Source organism: Cnephaeus nilssonii (genome assembly GCF_951640355.1).
Source record: "Cnephaeus nilssonii genome assembly, chromosome: 7".
Lineage (NCBI taxonomy): Eukaryota > Metazoa > Chordata > Mammalia > Chiroptera > Vespertilionidae > Cnephaeus > Cnephaeus nilssonii.
In genome coordinates, this window is record NC_137078.1 from 100,225,445 (window position 1) to 100,252,825 (window position 27,381).

Sequence of the window (27,381 nt, forward strand, 5' to 3'; positions counted from 1 at the left end):
GCGTGAGCGCCTGGAGGGCAGGGCTGTGTCCCTGTGCCTCCCAGAGCCCAGATGTCTGGCGACTCAGCAAACAGCAAGTGGTGACGATGCCGCCCGGCTCCAGGACACCCCCCCCCCCCACCCCCCGCTCCTGCCTCACCAACTCAAGGGCAGAGGAAACCACACGCCGGATCTCCATAAGGCAAAGCAACCGAAAGCAATTAGAACAGACCGATCACAACCATTTCAACACCGAGACCGAGCAGTGACGTCTGCAGTGGACACAGACCCCCTTTCCCCCCTGAGACCCCGGGACCCTCCGGCGACAGGGAGGCCGTCTGGGGCGCTCCCACCGGCTGGCGCTGCTGCATGGCCCAGGCAGGAGAGTTAAACTTCGCTCTACTGCGTGCGCTGATTTACTGCAGAAACCTGCCCTGGCCCCAGGCAAATAATAGCTGTTTGAAAATATTCACACCGCACCTTCCGCTCTCCCTTCGGGGGAAAAACTGTCGCACTCAGAAGTGAGGGGGAGGGAAAATTAAATAAAACGTACATTTAAATAACAGCCACCGCGCGGGGAGGGGAGGCAGATTTCTGAGCCAACTTCCAAATCCGCGCCGCTCTGATGTGCCTTGGAAACAATCTTCCTGCCTGCTGCTGCTTAAACAGTAATTATTAAAGGCATCAATTAAACACGCCCAGCCTGCCGTTCCCGCAGCCGGGTCCCTGGCTGTCCCGGCCCTGCCCGCAGCCCCTGCCCCCCTGCACTGTGTCGGGGGCAGGGCCCGTCAGAATCAGCCTCTTCTGGGCTCCATGTGCCACGTTGTCAGGCCCGAGTGGGCGGGCGGCTCCCGACAGGAGGCTCTCCTGCCACCTCCAATTAGCATTCAGCCCAGACCCAGGCCGGGTTGGCATCAAGCCGCCGCCTCTGTCAGCACTGGCACCCCCTCCCCCGCCCAGCCCTCCCCAGGAGAGGACCGCCCTGGATCGGATCGCCAGCCCATTTCCACATGACATGAAAGAGGAGCCCCTCTCCTTAGCATCCGGATCAGAGTGGTCCTTCCTGGCTTGTCAGGAGGGGTCGAGGGCGATCGGGGGGGCTCCCATGGCCAGAGCTGAGACATTCGCTGGGCAAGGGGGGCACCAGCTCACATCCCTGGGCACCTGGAGGCACAGGGCTGGCGCCTCTCCAGGGAGGGTTGGCTGGTGCTCCCCAGGCCGCATCAGCAGCCACTCTGCACCTCACATCCCTTTACTGAGCACCTTCTGTGTCCAAGGCGCTGGGTCTGGCCCCAGAGCGCATGGGAGATGCAGGAATTATCCCCAATATGTAACACACACACCCACAAATTATTAATAAAGAAATATGCCACGTGCCACACGACAATCCACTGTGCGGGGCGGCGGGGGGTGAGGGGGGCGGCAAGGATAAAACCCAGGGAAAATGGAATTGAAACCTACGGGGGGTCCCCATTACCCGGACGAGCAGAAGGGACAGGCAAAGTCTCACTGCCACGCTGAGGAGCTGAGGCTTTCTCCCGCCAAGCGGGGTCCCTGACAGCAGGGGTGGATTGACCCAGGAATGACTGGGGGGTCACGAGGGCCCACACTGGGGCGGTGAAGGGAGAGGCAGGGGGAGAGAGAGAAACATCGATGTGAGCGAGACACATCGATTGGTTGCCTCCAACACATGCCCTGGCGATCGAACCTGCAATCCCTGTGTGCAAGCTGATGCTCTAACCACTGAGCACATCACCCAGGGCTCAAAACTGAGTTTTTAAGATACTTTCATCCTATATAATAAAAGGGTAATATGCAAATTGACCAAATGGCAGAACAACCAGTTGTTATGACATTCACTGACCACCAGGGGGCAGATGCTTAACGCAAGAGCTGCCTCTGGTGGTCAGTGCACTCCCACAGGGGGAGCACCACTCAGCACAAGCCGGGCTCATGGCTGGTGAGCGTAGTGGCCCACCTCTGTGGCAGTGCTAAGGATGTCCGACTGCCATCAGTTAGACATCCCCTGAGGGCTCCCAGACTGCAAAAGGGCGCAGGTCGGGCTGAGAGACCCCCCCCCTCCCCCCCCCCCCCTGAGTGCACGAATGTCGTGCACGGGGACTCTAGTTTAAGTATAATTAGCATACAACAAAAGTACAGACCTTAATGTTTGGAGAGTATTAACAGCTACATACACCGGTCACCACAACCCCAGAGGGGAGGCAGTCCAGCGCCCAGACACTTCTCTTTCCAGCCATTTCCCGCCCTGCCCTCGGGAGACCACTTTGGTCACCGCAGATTGGCTGCATGAGAATGTGCAGGTGACCTTGGACAACCCAGGCCTGAACCGTGCATGACCACGGACATGTGGGTCTTTTCAATAAATACCTGAGCTGCCTGCGATCTGCACGGGCAGGGCCGGCTGTAGGTGTCGATCTAAGGCCATTTCATATGGGCGACCTGGGCATTCTCGGGGTTCGTATCCAAGGGCGTCCTGGAACCCACCCCTGCAGATACTGACGGACAACTAAGTTTTGTGGGAGTCAAATGCTATATGTGGATTTCTGACTGTGTGGGGGAGGGGGAGGCGCCCCTAACCCATGTTGCTCAAGGGTCAATGCACTTCTGTTTTTGAGATGCAGCCATTGGTTTGTCTCAGCAGCTCATTCTTTTTATTGCTCTGTAGCATTCCATTGGGATCGTTTATCCATTTTTCAGATGATGGATAGTTGGGCCACTTCCAATCGGGGCCTCTATATAAACATTCTGTGCAAGTTCCTTTGTGAACATATATTTTTATTTCTCTAAGGCTAATACTTAAGAGTGGACTTGCTGGATCAGATCATAGACGTTCAACTTCACAAAAATGGCCAAACAAGTCTCCAAAGAAGTTACACCACTCAATGCACCTACCAGTCGTTGGTGGGTTTTCATTTTAGCCATTCTAATGGGCGGTATCTCCGGTGGTTGTAACTGTACTTCCCTGATGAGTGATGTCAAGCATCCTTCCACATTTATTGGCATTCATAGATCTTCTTTTGTGAAGTCCGTCTTAAAAGTGTCTACACATTTTAACAAAGATATACAGTTGTGTAATCACAACAATCATCAAAATATAGAACATTTCTATCACCCCAAGAAGTCCCCTTGTGCCCTCTCATCGTTAATTCACCTCCGCCTTCAACCCTCCAGCAACCACTGACCTCTTTTTTGCTTTTCCGGAGTGTCACATAAAGGTGACCAGGCAGGGGTAGCCTTGGAGCCTGGAGCCTTTTCACTGAGCGTAACGCACTGTGAGATGCAGTCACACCATTTCCTTCTTTTTACTGCTCAGTCGTATTCCCATGGAGTTGGTGATCCCTTCACCAGCTGAGTGACATTTGGGTTTTCAGCTTTCGGAAATCATGAGTCAAGCCCTGTAGTCACTGACGTCTGAGTTTCTGAAGGACCACACTCCTCACACTATAGAACAGATCTAAGCTGGGTCACACTATGGAACAGATCTAAGCGTTTTCTGAAGACCAGGTTTATAAGAAACTGTCAAACTTCTTTCCAAAACGGATGCTGCATGCCCACCAGCACAGAGGAGCTGGTGCTATCCGGGTTTCAGTTGTCTTGTTTTGACGACTTTCTAATAGAGGTGTGTACTGGCATCTCATGGTTTTGACTTTCATTTCCCTGGTAACTAATGTTGTTAAACATCTCCCGTGTGCTTACTTGCCATCGGTACATCTTCAAGTGTCTATTCAAGATCTCTTGCCCTTTTTTAAAGTGGGCTGCTTGTACGTTATTAAGTTTTAAGAGTTCTTCATATATTCTGCATACAAGTCCTTTCTTAGACATACATTTTGCAAATGTTCCCTCCCACACTGTGGCTTGTCTTTTCAGTGTCTTAACAGTATCCTTGGAAGAAGAGAACTTCTACATTTTAATGAAGTCTGAAATCCTTCTCTCTTACGGATTGTGCTTTTGGTATCTAAGAAATCTTTGTTTATTCCAAGGTCATGAAAACGTCCTCCTGTGTTTTCTAGAAGCTTCATAGTTTTGAATCTAAACTTAGGTATCTGCATGATCCATTCCGAGTTAATTTTGTATACGGTGCAGGGTGTGGGTTGAGGTGCATGGGTTCTTGCATATGACACCCAATTGTTCTTGCTACCCAACTGTCCCACTAGGCTTTGTTGAGACACTGCCCTTTCTCCAATGAACCGCCTTGGCACCTTTGTCAAAATTCACTGACCATGCACATGTGGGTCTCTTTCTGGACTCTCTATTCTGACCCTTGATCTGTGTCTACCTTTTCACAATTCCACAGTCTTGATTGTAGCTTTAGAGGAAGCCTTCAAAATCAGACAATGCCGTTGTCTGTATAGCTTTGTTCTTTTTCAAAATTGATTTGGTTTGCCCTAGTCGGTTTGGTTCAGTGAATAGAGCGTAAGGGTCCCAGGTTCGATTCCAGTCAAGGGCACGTACCTTGGTTGCAGGTTCCTCCCCGGCCTAGGCACTGGTCAGGGCACATGCAGGAGGCAACCAATCGATGTGTTTCTCTCACATCCATGTTTCTTTCTGTCCTTCCCTCTCTTCCACTCCCTAAAAATCAATGGAAAAATATCCTCGGGTGAGGATTACCAAACAAAAAAAAAAATTGATCTGGTTTTTCTAGGTCCTTTGCATGTCCATATAAGGTTCATAATCAGCTTGACTAAGTTTTGACTAGGATAGCACTAAACTAGTAAATCAAATTAGGATGATAAACATCTTAACAACATTGACTCTCTCAATGTTGGATTTAATTTCTAGCAGCAATGTGTTGTACTTTTCAGTGTATAAGTCTTACACAGATTTACTGTTTTATCCGAAGGTAGTGATGTTTTTGAAGCTACTGCAAATGGCACTGACATTTTAATGTCACCTTTTTTTACTCATTTGTAGAAAAACAACTGACCGTGTATCTCGGAGCCTGGTTGAAGCCACTTGTTCAGGTAGCATGTGTGCATACATCCCCCAAAGATTTTTCATCATCATGTTGTTTGCAAATAACGGTTAGTTCCATTCTGAATTTAATTTGTCTAAAAACTCCAAAAGCTAGGTGCTCTGCAATGACTGGGAAGTGTCAGAAATTTCAGGCAAGAAGAGACACGGAGAGCATCACTTTGATTGCACAAGTGGACACAGTGACGTCTCGAGCTCGGAGGTGTAGATCCTCTTCCTGTTGGATGGACACTGTTCCAGGGGTGGCAACGGTGCCATCGTCGGGGACTCTGGTGGCTGTGATAACTTACAGTTTCTAAGTTCTCCTCCACGGCAGCTCCTTCTCCTAAGCGCACGCAGCAGGTGGTGCTGGGTGTCTTTGGCCTCTAATATCCGGGTACGTGCCCTAAGCTTCCGGTAATAGGATCTCTCTTGGCCTCGTAAACAGACTTTGGGTCTCACATGTAGCTCTCGATTTCATCCGTGGGGCTGTGCAAAGGTCTCCATTCTAGGCACTGACAATCCAACCATCACACACACAGCAGTGTGTGGAATGTAAAAACCAAAGACGCTGTTTAACAGGGAGTCAGCGCCACGTTTATGGCTCAATGAATGCACAGAACAAGGGAGCAGACCGACATTGAGAGACTTGACAAGGGCTGAGACTTCATGTGTATTTCTGCCACCCTCTGGAATCTGACCCCGGTCCTCAGTCACATCTATGGTGTCACCTAGGATCTGTGGGAGTTAATTACTGCCTCCATCACAAAAGTCAAGTAATTATTTATCACGCCAGTGTGTTCTGCCCAGTGGTTCAGGCGTGACTTTTTTTATTAGAAGCTAGTAAAACTATGCAGGGTTGGGCAAAAGTAGGGGTGAGTATGTGCAACACAGTTTATCCTCATATTATTAATTACTGCATTATTTTCCATACAATTGTAAACCTACCCTGGCCCCACCCTGTACACCTGTGTGCATTTGTGTGTTATCTATATAATTTTTTAACGGAAAAATAACTCCAGAGCCCTCCACTGCCGTTCTATCAAATGCAAGGCAAGTGACTGCTGAGTTTCCCGTTACGCTCGCCCTTAAATCACACTGCTCGGTCTGGTTGTACATCCAGCCCTACGGGGAGGTGTGCGAAGGCATATATTTGGCCAGCTTTCAAACCACGGCTACAAAACATGTGCTGAAGAAAATGATTCAAAATATTAAGAAAGCAGTCATTTATTTCAGGACGCCTGTTCACGTGAGACAATAAGCTGCTTCCCAGAATAGGCGCCATCCATCAGGACACACCACATGCCGGCACGCGCTGGCGGGGGCCTGCCTCTCAGCCGTCACACGCAGTGACGGCCATTCATCACCCGCAGTGCGTCCGGGGGACAGCAGCGGCCTGGCACACCTGCAGGATGGCGCGGGCCCCCACCCCAAGAGGCACCCAGAGCCCTGCCGGGTCTCGCTCCACATCCGCGTGAGAGCCCGCGGGGCAGGAGGGATGGAAGTCAGGAGCACCTTGGGGCTGGTCTGCAGCTTCCACTTCTCTGTCCAAACAGAACCAACCGGGGCTCTGGGTCAGCAGGTGCCTGTCTGGTTCGCTATGTGCGGAGAGGTCCCGCCAGGAGGCAGGAGAGACGGGCCAGCGGAAGCAAAGGAGATCCAGTCCCTCCAGAGCGGCCCCTGGAAACCCTGTCCCCCTAGGGCACCACAGGCCAAGTCCGCCCAGGACTGGCCCCGACACTGGCCCCGGCTCTCACGTCCATGAGCTTCACCTCCTCTGCCTGAAACCCGGGTAGTAGCATCTCCTTCCATCACCAAGGGCACAGGTGGACTTGGAAAGTACACTTAGTGGCCGGTTTCCGCTCCATCAGGACACACGAACAGTTCACATTTCTCCACCACCTTTAAGAAAAACTGCCTGAGCCAACCGCACGGACGGACCATCAGCACAGGGCATGGGCGAGCTAGTGGCCTCACCCTCGTTAGTTCTACAGACTGCCCTGCCCCCGCACAGGGCGCGAGCCTGCAGATGAGGAGTCCACGCAGGGAAGTGGGGGGTGTCCAGGCAGAACCCCGAGGGGGGACCTCGCGCCCGGGATGCAGAAGGCAGAATCCCGGCTCTTCTGAGCTTCGGGCTTGAAATGCAACCCTCGTCCTCATTTTCGCAAATACTCTTCCATGCTGTGCCTGCCAACCCTGAACTTCAACCCGCACCTTTAACAGCAGAGAAACCGCGCCCTCTCAAAGGGAAAGGCTGGTCGGGGATTCACACTCTGATCGGCTTCAGAATGGAAGGCGAGTCAGTGTCCGGGCCCTAAGCTGCCCGAGCGAGCCCCGCCTCCCAGGACCGCGAGTCCCACTGAAAGGCCTCGGTGTCCTGGCTTCGCGAAGGCCCTCGGTACAAAGCAGCTGCTCACGGAACATTTCCAGCTTCGTTACCAGGCTGCTTTAAACCGGTATTTTCCTGCCCTGAGTTTGCCACCATTTAAAATGTTTGCTAGTTAGCAGTAATTATGGAAATGCCGCAGCCATTTCTATTTTTAAAAGGGAACCCCATTTAGCCTTCGTACATCCTGCAAGGTTTAAAATAGCTAGTCCGGTGATGTTTTCACTTAATTCAAACCGTCTGTGTGGATTTAAATACAGGTTCAGCAGAAAGCAAAGCAAGTCAAACATTTACTTTCTATTAAACATCTAAACCAGAAGATTAAACCTACTTTACATTTAACAGAAGCAGCCTGCGCACCTCCCGGAGCAGGGCTGATGTTTAAGAGGCAATCAATTTAGGAAGACAGCGATGGATTGCTTTAAACTCTTCAAAAAAGGAAAAATACTTTTGAGCCAATCTTTTCATTATAGTATCTTGCAAAGAACCTACGGAGCCTTTATTCCTTCCAAACCTAAGGCTTTTTAAAGGCAACTCTTGCCCCTAATTCCACATGAAATATTCAGCACAGCATAATTAAATTTCAGCCCGTGCTCTTCTTATTGGATTTTATTAGAGTCACAGAAATAGAGGGTGGCATCATGTTTGCAACAAACTTCCCAGCAACTTCGCATTCACGGTGAGTGCGTGGTTCTCAGACTGAACTGAAAATGCAAAGCCTACTCGGAAGGCCGGTGCCGGGCCAGGACAGACAGGAGGCATTGAAGAGCAGCCCGCGCCTGGTCACACCCAGCCTGCGCGCACACGCCGGCCCCGCACCGCCGCGCACAGATCTCCATTTTCCACATGCAAATACTGGGGCCTGCCTCATTTCTCAGTGTGAGTCTATCTGGTGCGTAAATAAAACAGAAAGGGAAAAGGCGGCAAGTAAAATCCACCCATGGCGGAAAGAAATGTGCACGCTGAATAAATATTTGGCTGGCTGGGTCATTTGACTTACAGGCAGCGGGCTCGATGTTTCTGGTCATGATTGTAAATTATACAACTCAAATCCCCATGTTTCCCAGTCGGTGTCAGGAAACTACAAATGAACACAAACACCTCCCTCCCAGAGAGGCGCCCTGGGTCACAGGACTCCAACATTCCAGGACGGGGAGGGGTGAGAACCACGCAGTGACCACAGCCAAGTCCACGAGCCAATGGAAGCCCAGGGCCCCAGCTAATCTAACTTTCTCGGGATGAGTCCCAGGGGATCCCAGAGGGACGCATCTAGCACCACATGCGACTCCCCCGGAACGTGCACGCGACGCTGGCGCCTCCGTCTGGAGTTCACACACGCCAACAGGGCGCTCTCCGAGCAATGGTCACCCAGCTCCTCAGCCAGCCAGCCGGCGCCTGCTGTGTAACCTCCTCCCAGCACCCAACCTGACGAGGGACCCACAACAGCAAAGCTTCCGTACAAATCTGCCCAAGGGAGAGGAGCCGAGGCCTGTTCGAGGCACAGGACGCCACCAGGCCGCCCCCGAATCCGCAGGCGCCAGGCTAGAACCAGGCAGGCACCTGGATGCTCAGTCAGCTTAAAAAATAGAAAAGATGGTTCTTTAATGAGACTGTTAGAACTTCAAAAGGTTGTAAATACCTTACTTCTTACACTTGACTTTGGCTTTGTAGATTCGTCTAAGCTATTGATTAAAAAAAAAAAAAGACACCCACCAAACTCAGCAAAAGTGGTCAGTGCGACTTAACAGTCAGACAGCTGCCACTCCCGGTTTCAGAAAGGACCACTGAGAGGCCGCCCGACGTGGAGACAGACCCGAAACAAAGCCAGCGTGACCACGCCCAACGCCTCCGGCTCGGGAGGAGCTGTTAGACTGGACAGAAGAGCCCCCCCCTCCCCCCCCAGCCCTCGCCATCCTCGCGCAAACATTTTACGACGCTCACTTCTACCTCTGACGGGACCCAAATGTTTAAATAAGACGCTCTGCTCCCTTTCAAGAACGGGGCCCATTTATCACTTTTTCAAACATCATCTCCTCAGCCAAGTGTCTCCGTGGCTCTCGTAAAAAAGACACCGCCCGTGACTCGAATGTCAAGGTTTCTCTGCAGCACAACGTGTAGCCCCAAGTTCACAAAGAGGACGTGGCCTCAAGGAGGCTGCTGTTGTGCCGGGGCCTGTGGACGCGCAGGGCAGCACAGACCATGATGCCCCGAGGCACAGGACCGTGCGGTTCTGTTACATCAGCCTAGTGATGCTGACCTCAGGATATTCAATAGGATCTGGCTGAACAAAATATGTAAGTTGGCAATTAGGTATCAAAGCACCGTTATGCCTATTAAAAGCGTGAGTGTGATCCCTGGGGTAGGACTTGACCAGTTTAAAAGGGGGAAGCAACATTTTCAAAGCCACATCATTGCAGGAGGTGCTGGGAGGCAAGGCTGGGGCTCAGCCGCTCGGCATAATGGCTCCGTGAACTTGGGCTCTGAGTCTCCAATGTGGTCTCCCTTACTTCCCCCTGACACATGCAGGAGTGACACAGCTCTCCCTGCCTAATTTTTATTTAGTTACTAGAGGCCCAGTGCATGAAATTCGTGCACAGGGGGTGAGAGGGGGTGTCCCTCAGCCCGGCCTGCACCCTCTCGCAATCCGGGTCCACTGGTTCCTGCTTGCCTGCCTGCCTGATCGCCCCTAACCACTCACCTACCTGCCTGATTGCCCCTAACCGCCTCTGCCTCGGCCCCTGCACACCAGGCCTCCCTCCTCTGGCTGGCCACAGGCACCAAGGACCCGGCTTCCCTCCCTCCGGCCTGCCACAGGCACCCGGCTTCGCCCGGGCCCCAGCTTTGTCAGGAAGGACGTCCGGTCTATCTGATCTAATTAGCATATTACCCTTTTATTAGTATAGATTTCTTTTAAAATCTTTATTGTTGCAAGTATTACATATGTCCCTTTTCCCCAACTAACCCCTTCTAGCCTGCCCCTCCCCTGTCATGGTTTTCAAATAAACCAAATGAGATGTTGCCTGGGAAATGATTTTCTTAAACTAGAATGGTACACAAAATGAGAGCTGCTATTATTTTTTGTTTCTATTACAACAATTTATAGATTCTCTATGTATTAAAACTAGCCAGTGGACTTCTCACTGGGAAGCCCTGTTCGTTCCTTTTTCATCTCTGAGTATAAGGAATGGTTTGGGATCTTGGGGACAGGGGGCCACATGTGCTTCTGCCTTGACTTAGGTCTCGAGGCACAAGGAGTGGCCGTGAAACTGCAGACATGCCCGGCTGAGACCTGACACGAGCTGCCCACCGGCCTCTCCTTCGGTCCCACAGCTCATTAGCGGCATAAACAGGGAAGGTGTTTAGGTGTAAGATCCTGGAAAATCAAAGGTTATTCTAATGTCAAATGGGCACGGCTATGGACCACGGTAAAGAGAGAGGATGGTTGGGAGCCAGTGCCACATCCACGGCAGAACTGAGGCACGCGAGGCAGCCATCTCAGCCGCAGCACAGCCAAGTGCTAAGCTGGCACCGTGAGCCAATCTGACCCCAGTTCACAGGGTTATGTAAGAAAAGTCATCAGCAAAACTCAACCGCTCAGCGATGCTCGCAGACACTAGGGGCGGGGGTATGGGAACTCTGTACCGTCTTTGCAACTTGGCTGGAAATATGAAATTATTCCAAAATAAATTATTGTTAAAGGTAAAGGTGGAGGAGCTTCTAGGAGGAGAAGGAAATTAGCACGTATTTAACAGCACCCGCAGGTCACTGTGTTAAGACTGTTTCCCGTGTCAGCTCCTTCCAACCTCACACCATCTCCTGATGGGCCAGAAGCAGCAGCTCAAGCTCATGAAGGGCAGAGGGCTCTCCCAGGGCCCCGCCCTTCCAGACAGGCGGGTGGATCCAGTGCCTGGTCGGCCTGGCCCCACAGCCCAGAGTAGCTGAGTCTGGCCGAGGGACCCACGCAGGAAAGGCGGAACGGCCTTCCGACAGCAAGTCCGCCTGCAAACGCTCTCACCACCAGTTCCCACAGGGTGGGGGGCTCGCTGCAGCTCCAGGAAGGCCGGGGCGCTCCGGGGCCAGGGCTGAAGGGAGCGGGAAGCTGAGAAACAGCATTCTAGATGGGCATACACTAGCCACCCCGGGGCTTCCCAACCCCCGCCAGAACCAAAGCTCCCAGGAAGAACACACGATGGGGCTGCTGTCCAGAAGAGCTGTGGGGGGCTGAGGGGCCCTCCCTCTCTGCCTGATGTCCTGAGTGCCATCAGAGGGCACTAACCCACATCATCACTCTTGAAAAGCTTACGTCACACATTTTAAGCTGCAGGAATGTTGAATGAAAACTAGATTTCAAATCAATGAAGGCCTAAGTATGTGATCTAACAGAGGCTTACGCATCTGTTGGTCATACATGTCCACTGAACCCCATAAAAGCTGTAAGTCACATGCAGCACCAGGGTGGGAGGATTTGGGGGGGGGGGGGTTTCTAAAAACAGTAAGTTAATCCAATGTCCAGATTTTGAAAAGAAAACCAAGAGTTCCCCATTTGCTCCCGCACCTTTTGCCGTCACGTAGAGAAACCTTCGCATCTTCTACATGAACACACAGAAGGGCACCAAGAAAAACATTTCCGCTGCTTCTTCACTTTAGAAAGCCACTCTCCAGTGAATTAAAAGTGGACATTCACCGTAATAAAATCATAGCACAGTTTATTATGCGAGATGAAGACATGATTGAATCTTTCGTACGACAATCCTTGGAAGAATAAACGGCGAACATTTACTAGGGTTCACACCGCCATGGGCTGCTATGCTGAGCACATCACACTTAATACTCACAACGTCCCTCTGAGAGGCTGAAAAATGCTATTTTGGTAAAAAGTTCAACCTTGCATTTCTGGAATGCAATCAAGAATTTTTTTTTTTTTTTACAGTTGTATCCTCCACTGATGATTTATTTGTCCACAAAACTGTAAATGCAGATTTGTGAGTTCTGCCTAATTAACCACCTTCTGCAATTAGTTCTTCACCCCAGAATTCACACTCCTGATACTTCCAAGGCGGGTGAGAGCACATGGTCACAACAGTTCAGCAGGAAGTTTGATGAAAAATGCGTCAGGCCCTGAAAGATTTTTTGCTTTCGCTTTGCTTCGTGGTGCATAAAAACCTGGTCTTCGCTTTTCACACTTTATTTACACGAAACTGAAACGTATCCCTGAGTTCGTCAGAAACACCTCTAACCTCTGGGAAAGGAAATTCAGGAGCAGCTGAGCCTGTTTCCTCTGGTTTGAGTTCATTCCTTCGGTGTGCAATGAATAACCGAAGTTTAGACTGAAATGGACAAAATCTGACAAATAATATATGCCACACCTGAAGAAATGTTTACACAATTCATCACAAGTTCGCACCACAAATAAACTCACCTTGCGGTAACAGCCTGCATCACAGGATGCTGCCTCCTTGGTTTTGGTTTTGCTCTTTATATTTAAAAAAAAGAAAAAGCCCTCCTCAAAGGTTTTCAAGAACAGTGTTGGTATCTGGCCTACCCCCCAAAGACTAAAGATGGACTGACTCTGACGTCTTGAAGGTAATCTGGAACAAGTCCTATTAGCATTATCTAAATAACTGCCTCCAGCCTATGCCTCTGTTAATGGCCATTTTGATCTAGGATATATTTGGGGTTATTTTTTAATTGATGCCTAATTTATTATTTTAAATGATTAAATGTTGAGAAATCTTGTAAACGCCTGCCTGCCTCCTACCTCCCTGTCTAGATTTCTCGATGTTTCTTTACCGACTAGCTGGCTTGATAGTCAAGTCATCAGAGACATGGCTCGTGTTCTTCTCCATTTCCCCCCTCAGCAGGAGCGGGGGTGCCGTCACAGAGGGCACCTGCAACTCCGTCCCAGAGCCCTGCTGTGCCCGGCAGGCCCCAGGCACCCTGTGCAGGGCCGCCAGTCATTTCAATCTCAACCCAGTATTCACATTTACCCCAAATCTCGCCGCCTTGTCATTTTTAAAGTCCCCTGTGAAAGGCAAGTGGAAAGAAAAACGTTCAGAAAGGAGCCCTCCACCACCCACCCCACAGCAGTCCTCAGACTTGACGCCGGCCGGGCACCGTCCTCCTGCTGGATCCAAGGGTGACCAGAGGCCCTGCTCCGTGGAGCTTCCATTCTCGTGGGTGACACGTGTAACCAGCATGTAAACACGTCATCGCTCGGGCGGTGAGCGCTCTTAAGAGCCGAGAAGCTTGCCGAAGGGCCGGGGAGTGGCACCTGGGCATGGAGGCCTCGTGAGCAGGTGGCGTGTGGACAGAGACCTGCTCTCCCAGAGCCAGGCCAGGCCGTGGGATCTCCGTCACAATAACTCTGGATGAAGCCAGAGCGGGTCACTTCAAGCTATTCATTCTTCTTAACATTCAGTTCAAATTAATTTCGGGTTTTGAGTACAATTAATTCACTAATAGAATCGTCGCGGAGCCAGTCTGAGCTGGCAGGATGGCAGAGCTCCCCCTACGAGTCCGCCAGCTTCTCTCCACTGCCAGCCCTCCCGGCTCCAGCTCTGTGGACCCTCCTCTTGCTGCGCCCATGAACAAGTGTGTGGTGAGAGCCTGAAATAAACAAGTGCAAAATGGGTCAAGACCATCGCTTCTATTTCTGTTTTTAACTGAAGAAAATTTGCCCCATTTCCAGAGGCAGAGAGAAATCTGGATAAAGGCAAATTGAAGTACACATTAAACTGAAGTGCACATTAAACATATGTACATGCATATACATACCCCATACACTACGACACATCTACCCACATATCTGACTTCTTCCTACAAGAACTCAAAATGGGATCTTTTCTAATCGGCTTTTTTGCAATCATTACAAAGTTATTACAGCATAATTTTATTGGGTTGTATCTTTATAAGGCCACAAAACTTCTTAAAGGATCAAATTAAAAATTAAAGATTCAAAGATGATCGAGGTGAAGGTTCAATGAACGCTAATTTTATAGTAATTTTTACTGACTTATTCAGCAAACTACTTAAGTTTTAGGTTGGTTTTTCTAACAGCGTCCCCGGGAGCGTGTACGGGGGCTCTCTGACCCAGAGGAGCGTGTGCCAGCACACACTGCTGTGCCCGAACAGCGCCGCCAGAGCGGCCCCTGCTAAAGGCCGCGCAGCGCACAGGACTCGGTGGACAGCTCCCATGTCATCCCCAGCATGTCCGGTCGTTACTTCCTAGGCCAGTTTCACGGGTTGGAAAAATCCAGTATTTAAAGGGATACTGCAGGAGGAAAGGGACTAGCATTCCTCAATTATCTGTGATGCTAGCACGCTACAGGTGACTCCACAGCAGCGCAGAACTACCTTAATGCATGCTGGGAGGCAGCCTGAAGACCGGCCCTTCGTAACCGCCTCTCGGCACCTCCCCCGCTGAGGTACTCCTGGAGGAAGAGCCACAAAGGGAATGATTTGGGACAAAACACTGAACACTGTGCTGACGAGTCTTACAGGGCGAGTTGAGAGCATGTTGGGAGGGATGCCCAGTTTGGGACTGACTTCTACCCTCAAAATGGCTAACCCTCAGCATCACTACTGAATTGCAGGGGATCAAGTTCAGTGACAGAACCATCGTCCTCGGGCATATGTGTCCAGTGCTCAGTGCCAGTCAACCCACCCATGAGCTAGATGATGGCACTACAAGGACGCACTGGAGGAGGAGCGGGGCTACTTACGAGGCAAGTCCTCGTCATGACATTTGTGACCTACTTCCCTAGGGGCTATTCAATGAATGAAGCAGTTCATTAAGACACCAGAACAACAAACTGAAGGTTTCAGGGTGATCAAATGTAAACTACATTTTTTTACATAAAATGCGATCATCTCTGCAGAATCGGCAGCTTCTGACTGGTTTTCCATTACTCTCTGCACATGTGGGAGAATTTTGCCACCAAAATTCTAAGACCTGTATAAACAAAGACAATATTCATTCTCTTCCCCCACAACAGTTATTAAGCTTACGTTTTTGGCTGGAAGGTACATTAGCCTTCCCTCATTCGTGCGACTTTCCCCATTCACCCGCCCCATCCAGGCCCCGCAACCACGAACAGACGCTGGGCTGGGCTCCAGGGAAACAGAAATAGGTGAGGCCCGCACCTGCTCCCAGGAGCTCCCAGCTGAGTGGACTGAAGGCCCCAGAAAGAGGTAAGGTGCAGTGTGCACGGCGGAAAGGAAAGCAGTGCGTGAGAGTGAACCAGAGGACAGGCTGGGCAGAGGCCTGGGAAATGAGCCCGGGGCCGCCTGACGAGGCTGCCTGCCAGGCAGAGCAGAGCTGCGGAGGGAGAGTGGAGAGGACAGGGTGTGCGAAAGGTTAGAGCTGAGTGCCTGCTTCCGGGTGGGGAGGGGGAGGGGCAGGTGAGGCTCGTGGTTGTGTCTGACCATGACGGCCTTGGGGGTTGGTGTTTCTCTACCTTCACCTACAGCTACATCCAGGGATGGGGCTTCGGGCTAATGATACTAATTCACAGATACTTGGTAAAGGCACATCCAGAGGACAACACAGAACCACGCAGAGAGCAGGCGAGCACCCCGTTGTGTCCCCTGAGGACGGGGCAAGGGCTGGCCTACGGTAGTCACACACCTGTCTTGGTGAAGGCTATCTGGCTATGCTGGTTAAAGTTGAAGATTCAGCAGTAAATTTCTGAAGGAATAAATTACAAGCGTAAATGTTGTAATACTTAGGCTTTTTTGAGGCAAAAACTATAAGGAAAAGATGCTAGTGACCCAGGTCTCAATAAAAGACACTGAGCAAATGTCACCGCGCTCACTGCCCTGTCTCCGGGCCACTCCGACCTTCCCTTCCACAGAAGCTGGGACTGTGCAGGCACCAAATGAAGTGATTATGTCCACAATGCTTTTGAAAAGCTAATACTTTGGCTCTTTTACATAATGTCTTATAATTTACAAGTGGCAACATAAAATAGCTCTTCTTGTGCTGGGATACATTATGATGTCATAAAGATTTATGTGAGGAGGAGTGACTTTATAAGCAAAACACCGCTCAGTGGGGAGAAAAACCTCAAAACAAATTGCAATAAAGCCATTAATGCTCTTTTAATTTCTTGCTTAATTTCCAGTGTTTGGTATTCATACTCTTCCCCATCAGATGGAAACACTTTAATTAGAATAAAGAGAGTGTAGGAAAACTTGTGTCACGAGTGAGCTTTCACTATTACTAAATGGTGTTTACCGAGCCTCTTTCAGGTGGATGCAAGGGTGCGAGAAGGACATTCTATTTAAACGTGCACAGCCAGTGAGCTCCCCGGGGAGACCAGTCTGGACGCTGACCACACAGACTGCCCAGGTCTCACGCCTGTGACATTGGCTCATTACTCCTCCACCGCGGAAGTCATCCAAGAACATGAGGTTCATAAACACCTGGCTCTGCGTGGGCTCTTCCTAAACACGGGGGCGGGCAGGATTTGGGACAATTTCTTGGTTCATCTTAAAACAGCAGGAAACAAACGGAAGGGAACCTAAAGTCGTTTGAACTTGATAAAGTTACCCATGGGGGCGGGGTGCTGGGAGCGCGGCAGGGGAGCAGCATGTGCTGCCCGGGGCTCTGTTCCCCCTTCCAAACCGGCTCCACCTCCTGATGGCAAGCTTTTTAAAAAACAGCGTTCTGACCCCAGCATCGATTTTCATTAACCTTTAAAGACACGACGTGGATCAAAATAGATATACTTCCTCTGCCTGGCACAGGGTGACCATGCAGCCTCTCAACCCTGGGAGGGCAGGCGCGTTCGTGTGTGGTGTCTGTCTGCCTGCCTCAGAGCTACCGCAGGCGGCCTCTGCCGGGACTCACACGCAGGACTGCTGAGCTACGTACAGCTCCGAGAAGGTGAGGCTTGTGCCAAAATAAAGGCAGGGACCCAAGACGCGACAGATAACGACAGGAATCTGAAGGGCGCTTTCTCCGGAGGGAGCTCAGCGCTGCGGTGAGGGGCTCACACTGAGTTGGCGTTTTCATCGGTGATTCAATGAACGGACTTCTGGATACAAGCGAAACCCCAAGTGGAAAGGTGCCATTTTTGGAAGATCCTGTCAAAACTATGGCCTTGTGTCCTGAAATCTTACTCTGACTCAGAAATCTTGCCCCAAACCCATGATTCCAAGGAGGTGCCACTCTAATGAGGCAAGACCCTGGCAGGTGCTTGGAGAAGCGCGACAGGGTCAGGGTCGGGAAGTCCTGCTTGGTGGGCAGAAGGTCACAGCAGTGCCGTGAGGCACCGGCCCCTGTAAGAGCCATGGCCTCCCCTCCTGCCTCTCCATCCCTGGTCCTCTCACCAGGAGGCATCAGTGCTTTCAGATCCACATAGAAAATCTTTATAAACCTTGGCCTCTCTGATCCTTGACCCTCTCCCCTCTGACGACCTTGGACTCACCTCCACCGTCATCCCCAAAGCCCGCGAGCCACACGGCTATTGAGCATTGGAAATGTGTCTCGTGTGAAGTCAGATGTGTGGAAGTGTAAGACCCATACTGGAGCTCAAGGCTTCGTACAAAATAAATGTAAAATACCTCAATAATTTTATATTGATTACATGTCCACATACTTTAGATATATTGGGTTAGATAAAATATATTATTAAAATTAACTTCGTTTGTTTCTTTATGCTTTCTTGAAGCATGACTACTAGAACATTAAAAATTGCACCTGTGGCCTGGACTGTAATTCTATTGGACAGCACTGCCCTGGCCTCGACGTGAACCAGACGAATCTGCTCTTCATCAGAACAAACTCAAGTGCCCCCTCTGCCTCTAGAAAGCAGAGCCCCAGGCACCACGCCCCTTCCTGTCCTCCTTCCTCGTGAACCAGCGGGAAGCCGGCTCTTGTCCTCCGAACCTCGCCAATGTCACGAATGACCTCCGGGCTGCCAGATCCGTGGTGAGTTCTCAGTCTGGCTCTTAGTGACCTTGAGCCGCATCTGACACCCACCCTCCAGGCTCCCCGCCTCTGCTGTCCCTTTCATCCTCCTTTGCTTCCTTCTGCCTCTTAACACTGGGCAGCCCTGCCCTGTGGGAACTTCCCTCCCCATCCACTCGCACCCACAGGACTCCACCGCTGAGAGCTTGAAGAACGAGCGTGCTACATGCTGAAAACCGCACAGTCTAGCTCAAGTCCAGGCCCTCCTCTCCACGTCAGACTCAGGTTGTGTGGCTGCCATGTCAACACCTCCATGCGGCAGGCAGAGCTAACACGTCCACAACACAACCCCGGCTCTCCCTCAGCCTTTCCCCAGCCTGCGGCGCCCTCGGGCTCCCAGCCTCAGTCAAGGTGCTCCCATCCCTCCAGGTGTCAGTGCAGAACCAGGGCACCACCCCGACGCCTCGTTTGCACCTAACCCCGTGGTCGGCAAACTCAGTAGTCAACAGAGCCAAATATCAACAGGACAATGATTGAAATTGCTTTTGAGAGCCAAATTTTTTAAACTTAAACTTCTTCTAACGCCACTTCTTCAAAACACTCGCCCAGGCCGAAAACCGACTTCTGCGCATGGGCCACGAAGTTTCAATCGCACTGTACGTGCGCGCCCGCACGTGGTATTTTGTGGAAGAGCCACACTCAAGGGGCCAAAGAGCCGCATGTGGCTCGCGAGCCGCAGTTTGCTGACCACTGATCTGGCCTATCCACTCGCTCTCTGAGGCACATCCAGCTCTGACCACTCCCTCCGCCGGTCCCAGCACCCTCAGCCCTTGCAACATGTCTCCTCTGGTCTCCCTGCTTCCATCCCTATCCCTACACCAGGGAGCCACAAACTCCTCTTAAAGGGCCGGACAGGGAACAGGTGGGGCTCTGCGGGCCAGATGGTCTCTGTCGTAACTACTCAACTTGGCTTCCAGCTCAAAAGCAGCTCCGAGGATAGGTGAGTGAGGAGCGCGGCCCGATCCATAGAACAGGAACTGAGATGGACACTGACTGGTAAAAGCCGTATCACTTCCATGTGCCACAAAATATTATTATTCATCTTTTTTCCCAACAACTGGCAAACGTAAAAAGCATCTTAGTTTGCTGGCCGCACAAAAGCAGGCCCCAGGCTGACTTTGGCCCCGAGGCCGTAGGTGCAGCCCCTGCCCTGGACTCCTCCCCGCACTGCGCACAGCGACCCTCTGGATCCCGCCGTTTCCTGCTCAGACCTCAGGTGGCTTCCCTTCTCATTCAGGGACACGGAAGACCTTCCCATGACCTCGGGGCCCACTACCTCCTCTCCTCCTCCCTCCGCCCACACTCAAAGCAGCCCCACTGGCCGCCCTGCTCGCCTCGCCTCACTTTTGCTATTACCACACCCCGGGGGGGGGTGGGGGGGCTGGGCCTTGCTGTTCCGTCTGCTGGGAGCACCCTTTCCTCAGATACCCAGGGTGCCATGTCCTCCAAATCACCGAGTGAGCCCCCTGTTGAAGCCCCTCTCTAAAGCAGACCCTGAGACAGCCACAACCCTTTGTGCAGTTGACTGGCTTCCCTGCTCTGCCATGTGTACTACCATCTGGCATTCATCCCTTTGTCTACTTAGGACCTCACAGACTAGGCCGCTTTTGAACAGAAACGAAACAGCCTGGTGTTTAGGGGATGAGACGGGAGGCGCATGGCTGGCCGGTGTGCCCAGCACCGCTCGATGGCGGGGTGACCCTGAGCACCGCCGTCCGCACCTGTGCAGCAGGAGAAGGCGCCTGCCTGCGCAGAGCCCTGGAGGGAATGCGTTACCAAGCTCACCGGGCAGAGGAGGACTCCACGCCTAGTGACTGATTTCTGTTCTCGACCTCCCCGCCACCCTCTTGGAGGGGCAGCGCCTCGTTCTGTCCGGCTTGGGTCCTGGTACCCCGGACAGGGCTGTGCTCGCGTTCAGTAGCTACTTACTGCACAGAGGAATAGGGGTTTGAGCTGAGTCACTGTGAGGTGGGAGAATCCTCACCACCCCGCCCATCATCCCACAGACAGCAGGGAAGTCAAGCTTCCCGCAGACCCGCTAGAGAGAGAGAAGCCCCCCTCTCCCCTCGCCCCCGGGCAGCCCCACTGCTGTTCACGTGCTGCCCTGAAGGGAGGCATAGCCGCCACCTAGGTCACCTCACAAGATACCCCCCGCCCCAACCTAACGCTGTGCTGTGGGCTCAAAGGCTACCCGTCCTAATGAGAGAGACACCGACTTGATGTGGGGCAGGTTCAAGTGCGCCTGTGAAAGGCCAGCCCGGCAGAGCCTGGCAGTGCTTCCTGGGCCTGCGGAAGACTGCTCACTCGGAGGAGCTGATACTTAACTGACTTCTGAAAACAAAGACCATCTCACCCCATCGTGGAAGTCCGCCCCGAGCCGGAGGTGTGAGAACGTTCCGGTCTGCCCGTCACCCACGGGGCCCGGCGCTCCTGCGGGACATCCGAGTTGACTTACGGGGTGTTAAGGCGGTGACCGCACTCCCGGGCTCTGCCGTGTGGGGACAAGGTCTTTCATGTGAAGAGAACTTATGTGTGTCCCCGTGTAACAAGGACTCTTTGCAGTGAGAGGCCTACCCCCTTCAAACACTACAAACGGGGAAGATGGGCCACTACTCTCCTGCCTCTCACCGGAGCTGTTCCCAGTGAAGGCAACAGTAACAGCCTCAGCACAGGTTCCACCGCAGAGAACGGCCAGGAGTGCGTGCAGGGAGCACACTGGGGCAGCTGCTGTGGACTTCCGCTGCGTGGCTGCCCACCTGCACTGGACACACCACACCTCCGTGAGTGGGGCGGAGTCAAGGACCCTGAGGGTAAGAAGGGGCTGAGGGGCCCCCAGGAGGTGAGCAGCAGGGTCCCCTCCCCTCCTCCCCCGGAGCTGTGGCTCACGGCGGAAGGGCCTAGGAAGTGATGAGCTGTCTCTCTTACCCTGTGCTTGTTTTTGAAACTCTGCACTTGGCTGGTGATTAAGGTCACAGTGACACAGACAGCGCGGAGGACCTGCGTGAGCCGGCTGGCCCGTCCCTCTCAGCCCCACACTGCTGTGCGGTGGGAAACCTGCAAGCGCAGGCTGGGCCCTAATTGAACCCCGCATTAGCCGAGGAGCCTAAATAACACTCTGTCAGCTCTTGTGATCGAGCAAACCACACGCCTTGTGATATCCCAGCTGGCCTGGCAGTGCCCTTGACTGGAGGCTTAAGCGCTTCGGCTGGGCAGAGCGGTGATATATCGTCTTTCCGTTTCAAACTGCAATGATCACCCCTGGATTTGGCATCACACAGAGTGCTCCCAAAATTAGATTATGGCCAGTTAATGGAGCACCCCTCCCCGCGGGAGCACCCCCAGAGTGCCACTGCTCGCTGCTTTGCTGGTTTGCAGGAGGGAAAAGCCGTGGCTGTTTGCTTTACAAGATGCGGGGATAAGAACCATCTGCCCGGTCTGGTGTTTCTTTAATTAAAACTTTAATTACAGGTATATCTCTGCCAGGCCCGTGCAGCCTGTCCGCTCCTGTTCTTAATTACCTGTGCTAATGAGCACGGCGGCAGAGGAAACGTTGGCTGAGTGTCTACTATGTGCGAGCGCTGGCAGGTGAGGCACCCAGAGCAAGGGCCTCGGCAGGACTCGGCCTTCCCGCCAGTCCTCGCGGTGACAGATGCCGAAGGCGGGACTGTCCCAGGCTTCTGTCTGGGAGACTGAGGGCTGGAGGAGCAAAACCCTCCGAGGGGTCAGCGCAGGAGAGCGAGGGCGGCTGGGTGGTCGAGCCTGAACGTCACCACGGGGGGCAGGCAGAAGCGCGGCCGCCGTAGAGCGGGCCCGCAGGAGGGTGTGCCAGGCCGGCTCAGGCCGCCATTCTGAGGCGAGTCACACAGCAACTCGGACCACCAGCACCGACAAGAACAAAGGGTGACGTCCCCACTGCTGCCAGCAGACCTGACAGAGCAGGGCCTCTGCTCGCTCGGGAATCCGGAAGCTGCTCCCGGGAGCGACAGGAGAGGGAGCCGTGCAGGACGGTGACTCAGTTTCCCTGTCCTCTCTCGGGGGAAGGGCCTTGAGGAAGGGCTCTCCCCTCAGGAGCGGGTTCCTCATCACCAAGAGGTGGGGTCCGACCCATGGCCTTGGACCTTCCAGCTCTCAGGGCTAGGCCGCAGGTCCTCTGAAAGCCTGAGAGGGTGCCTCGAGAACAGTCCAACACTGTCCTATTCAGGGCTGGAGACTGGCATTTCTCAAACCATCTAAATCCGTCATGCTAAATCATCTACATGTTCAAGATCACCACCCATTTACGATAGACATTCACAAACAATCTGACCACTAAGAGGGGCAGTGCCTACGCCTTTAAAAGGCTGGTTCTGACCATCAAGAAACATCTGTTTGAACACCTACTATGTGCTGGGCCCCTGGGAAGACTTGCTTTCCTGTCTGATGACAGATACGCCCACAAGCATGTGCTGGATAGAAGGACAAAGAGAAAACGAGGAAGGAGAGGAGGAGGAGTTGAGAGAAGAAGGAATGACAAAGTAACTGTGTTGAAGAGGGGAGCCCTGGCTGGCGTGGCTCTGTGCTTAGAGCGACGGCCTGCGCACCGAAGGGTCTCAGGTATGATTCTGGTCAAGGGCTCATCCCTGGGTTGCAGGTTTGATCCCAGGCCCCAGTCAGGGCGCATGCAGGAGTCAATCAATCAATGTGTCTCTCTCACACTGATGTTTCTCTCTTCCCCCATCCCCCCGTCTTTTCCACTCTGAAAATAAATGGGAAAAACATTCTCAGGTGAGGATAAAAAAAGAGGGGTGGGAAAAGAAAGGTAAAAGCAGGAGGGAGGAAGCAGTGTGGTCCTCTGCCTTCACTTGGCTCAGGACTCCTTTCTGGCCTGGTTTTTGGGGGGTCAAATGCCCCCTTACCGGAGACCACAGTCTACGGGGTGGATGGCTGGGACTTTGCCACAGAAAGGGTGCCGATTATGGTGCCTGGATTACTAACCCTGCCCACAGAGGCCCGTGTTAGGTTACATGTCGCTAACTAAGAATGAACAGCACTGGCCCACGTTCTGGAAGCACAGGTCTTCTTTACAACATGCACTTCCTGTCTTCCTGTCCTATTGGTCAGTGATTCTCGGCCGAGACTGGATGGGGCCGGTGCTCTGTAGTTCAAGGCTGTACATGCGACCCTGGATGTGCGCCACAACTGAGGGAGCGGCTGCCGCGGAGTCCCTGCAAGGGCCACACGAATGACAGCCTTCCTGGCGGTGGCGGTGGCGCTGGGGCAGGCTGCTGGGGGCCTCACGAAGTCGGCGTGCTGAGGGCGGGACGGCAGTGAGACAGCCCAGGCCCCTGTGCCCACACGGCAGAACCACTGTCGGGTGCAGCAGGGCTGCCAGGCGGCGGGCGGCAGGTGCCGGGACTTCAGGCCCAGCTGCGCCTCGCTAGGGACATGACCCGCAAGAGCTGACTTAACCACCTGCACGTCAGTGTCCTCGGGAGCAAACAGGGTTAACACACCACCTACTGCCCAGGGAAACCTGGGTAATTAAAACAATGAAGCACTTGGAAGGACATGTGATCTAGCAGGAGGAAGCGCTGAGGCCTCTGGGTAAAAATCTTTAATCAGGTCGAGGCTTTCTGATGTCTTCAAAGCTAGGGAGCCAGCTTACGGAGGCAAAAGGGACGAGCAGTGCCGACTGGGGGTCTCCCGCGGGTCCCTTCTCCGGAGTCTGCACAGCCCAAACAGCCAACACCAAAGCCCCTATCCGCACCGGGTTAAGGAAGTCCTGATCATCTAAACCTTCCTTCCCAAAGGTTAGGAGCCCAGATCTACCTCTCTGCACCTGAACGTGGCCTCTCTTAGAGGCGCGTCATCACCATAAACCATGCAGCTCCTCTCTATAGAAGACACCAGCTCCAAGACATCGGCAGAGACCAACAGGGAAGTCTTTACAGTTAACCTTCTCTTCCCCAGACGCCACTTCCCAGCGAGCCCTTCCTGCTGGGCTTCTGGTGAGAGGGCCTGGCCGGGAGGCCACGGCCACTGCACGCAGGCCACTCCAAGTACTTTACCCACCTCAGCCCACCTCAGCCTCCCCCTGGCCCTCAGAGTAAGTACTATTATCATCCCCATTTTAAAGAGGAGGAAACTGAGGCACCAAGAGGGGAGGGATTCTGTCTGAGTCAGACCTCTGCGAGGGCCCAGCCATGCTCCTGGCCCTTCCCCGCAGGCTCGCCCCCACTGCCTCTCAGCAGGACTGCAGCTGCCATCAGCACAGCCACAGGGCGCCCTGAAGTTCAACAGCACCTCTGCTGGGGTCCCAGTCTCCGCCATCAGTGTCTCCTCTATCCTGCGCACAGGCCTACAAAGCAAGTAAGAGACACACCGTCCACACTGCACAGAGGGGCCCTCACGTAGAACCAACGGGATGCTTAACAAATCCTGCACAGGCAGCCAAACAACGAACGCACTGTTTTCAATACCAACGTGCAGGTGTGTGAAGCCTTCAGCCTGAGTGTTTAGCTCGGTGTGGCTGCCTGAAAAGACCCCAGTGGCGACCAGGGACCCAGGATTTTCTCCTTGGATCATGCTTACAAAAGCCACATCCACGTGCCTAACCTGCTAGAATCCCTAAATACTAACCAAATAAGCAATGATCACTGAAAATAAGTAGCGTGCCTACACACAGGATCTCTTAGAAAATTAGATTAATTTACAATGTATTAAGCAGAAAACAGTAAAAGAACATCTGACCTAACTGCAAACTAAAACATCAAAATAAATTTAAAAATTCTCTTCTGTACCTCCAGCTCCTACTGGCCGGACCTCTGAATAAAGTTAGACACTCTCCAGGGGACCGGGGAGCCCACGGGGGAGGTGTGAGGAGGCCCCGATTCTGTCAACAGGGAGCGGTGACCCTGGGGACCACCAGCCAGCTCACCCTCGGGCCCGGCGGGTGCAGGGCTGCTTAAGCGAGAGGAGTGGAGCAACTGCAGTGCGCAGCCCTCCGGCCGGCGAGCCTGTTCCACAGGCTCCGAGCTGACAGCCTCCGGGGCTGGAAGCATATGGCGTGGGAGGCACGGGTCAAGGATGGGATGGGGAAACGTTCCACACAACACTGACAGCATTTTCATTAAAACGCTCCTGCAAACGCAAGGCTTGGTAATAAGTTGCTCCTAACTGTTGGGACATTTACTCCATGTACTTTCTGGCTTTATGACCATAGGATGTTTCACCTCTTTGCATTCCTCAGCTCTAGCATCTGCGATTCTGTGGAAAGACACCCAACAGGCCAAAGGCAGCTTTCCAGGTATGTGTGTTACAGACAAAACGAGCTGGCGCGCCTCGAGAAAGTTCATGCGAGTTCCACTCTCCAGTGAACAGCTCACTGCAGCTAACTTTAATTTGTGGTTCTAATGAATGACATAAACTTTTATAGGTAACAACAACGCTCAGAGAGGACGTACATCCATTTCGGTGCTCATTTAGCAGCTTCAGCTGTGTGCAATTAAAGCATCAGCATTAAATGTTAGAGAATAAAATAATGAGACACTTAAAAAATAATCTGTGCTTCAGTAGACCATGCTACGAGATCTCACACCATTTTTTTAAGGACATGATTTCTCACAAATATCTTGCCAGTGCAAAGAATAAACTCAAGTTTGACATTTGTTTTTAGATGTTGGTTTGTTTTGCTTAGGAATACAATTTTCTAAAAAGAAGAATACAATAAAAAATGCATCGTCTGAAAAACAGTCCCAAACTAGCATATGGCATCAAGCAATCTGGTATACGAGCATCACAGCTGACTGACCAGCTTCAGCAGAGACAAAAGGACACTTTTGATTGTGTTAATAAAATGTGCTTATTCTTAACTCAGGCCTCAAATAAAGAAATAAAATATTAAAAGAGGAGAAAGGTGAATTTTGGAAATGAGACAACTTTCTTATCTTCCATACATGGAATTAAAGAACTAAACTTTTTCTTCCAGTAATACTTGAAAATACAAAATGTCATCTGCGGTGGTAGAATGTGGCAGCTAAGGGTAATAAATTCAAGTTGCCACTGTTTTTTGAAAGAAACCGAAATTAATCCGCAAAAAAACAGGGGATGGGAGGGTGAGATGAAGGTGTGCATGTGGGAGGGGAGGGATTTTGGAGCCTGGGGTGTGTGTGTGTGTGTGTGTGTGTGTGTGTGTGTGTGTGTCAGAGAGAGAGAGAGAGAGAGAGAGAGAGAGAGAGTCGGTGTGAGAGAGAGAAATAGAGAGGTGTCAGAGAGAGGGGGGGGAGAGGTGTCTGTGTGAACCACAAGTTAATTTAGCTATTGCAAAATATGAATAAAAACGAAGATATACTGTATGGGGAAATGTACTCATTAAACTAAAATTTTAAAAGGATGAAAACACAGATTACACTTTATTTTAAAAACTGAAATGAATTTTAATACAGAAAATGAAGACAGCATTTTGCAAATTTATCGCTCAAAGGGATCTCTCTATTTGAGAAAATCAGCATGTTACACTTTGAGAGATGAAATGTTACAGCTTGCACACCAAAATTAAAAAATGAAATTAAATTAAAAAATGAAATGGTTACCAAGGTAATGCAGGTCAGGGGATCAAAGGTGAAGGGTCACACATTATTAAAAAGAAATCCAAAAGGACGGCTGCATCATGATCTCTGCAAAACAAAGGAGCTCCAGTAAGTGAAACTGACATCTCGGAGAAATCACAATTCAGTTCTTGAACAGCAGACTCCCTGTGACTGACAGCCACTCCGCACTCCGTGGAGAGCCGCTTTGATTTAGGTACAAACCGAACTTTAATTACCTGTTACCAATGCAGTTTCTGTACACAGCTAACAATTCAATCGTATTAAAACCCATAATCAGCCCAACTGTAAGTGACTGAAGTACTGACACCTCCATGGACCCCACACCCTGTTTTCTGGAAACGACTGTATTTGACAAGTTGCCAACATATGAGAAATCTAATTTGGTCACAGCATGGTGAGGTTTTTTTCCCCTCTCCTCAAGGAATGAGTTCCAAAATTGAGTTTTGCAAATTTGTTTCATTTGAAGTAGCTGCATAAAATTTCCA

At 51.7% G+C, this 27,381-nt stretch overlaps 1 protein-coding gene across 9 annotated transcripts in view; it reads right to left on the reverse strand.

Moving 5' to 3' along the window:
- The window catches only part of CAMTA1 (calmodulin binding transcription activator 1), a 675,317-nt gene that overhangs the window by 572,579 nt on the left and 75,357 nt on the right, over positions 1–27,381 (reverse strand). The window contains exons 4-5 of one of the 9 annotated variants that reach the window (XR_013813787.1): positions 26,879–26,962; positions 10,340–13,942 (exon numbers count right to left, since the gene is read on the reverse strand). The exons of 6 other annotated variants lie outside the window; for them this stretch is intronic. Coding sequence is in view for 1 of the 3 variants with exons in the window: in XM_079777256.1 (XP_079633382.1) it covers positions 26,954–26,962 (9 nt within the window). In the remaining 2 variants the exon portion in view is untranslated. 2 more of the 9 variants (XR_013813788.1, XM_079777256.1) reach the window with 2 other exon arrangements.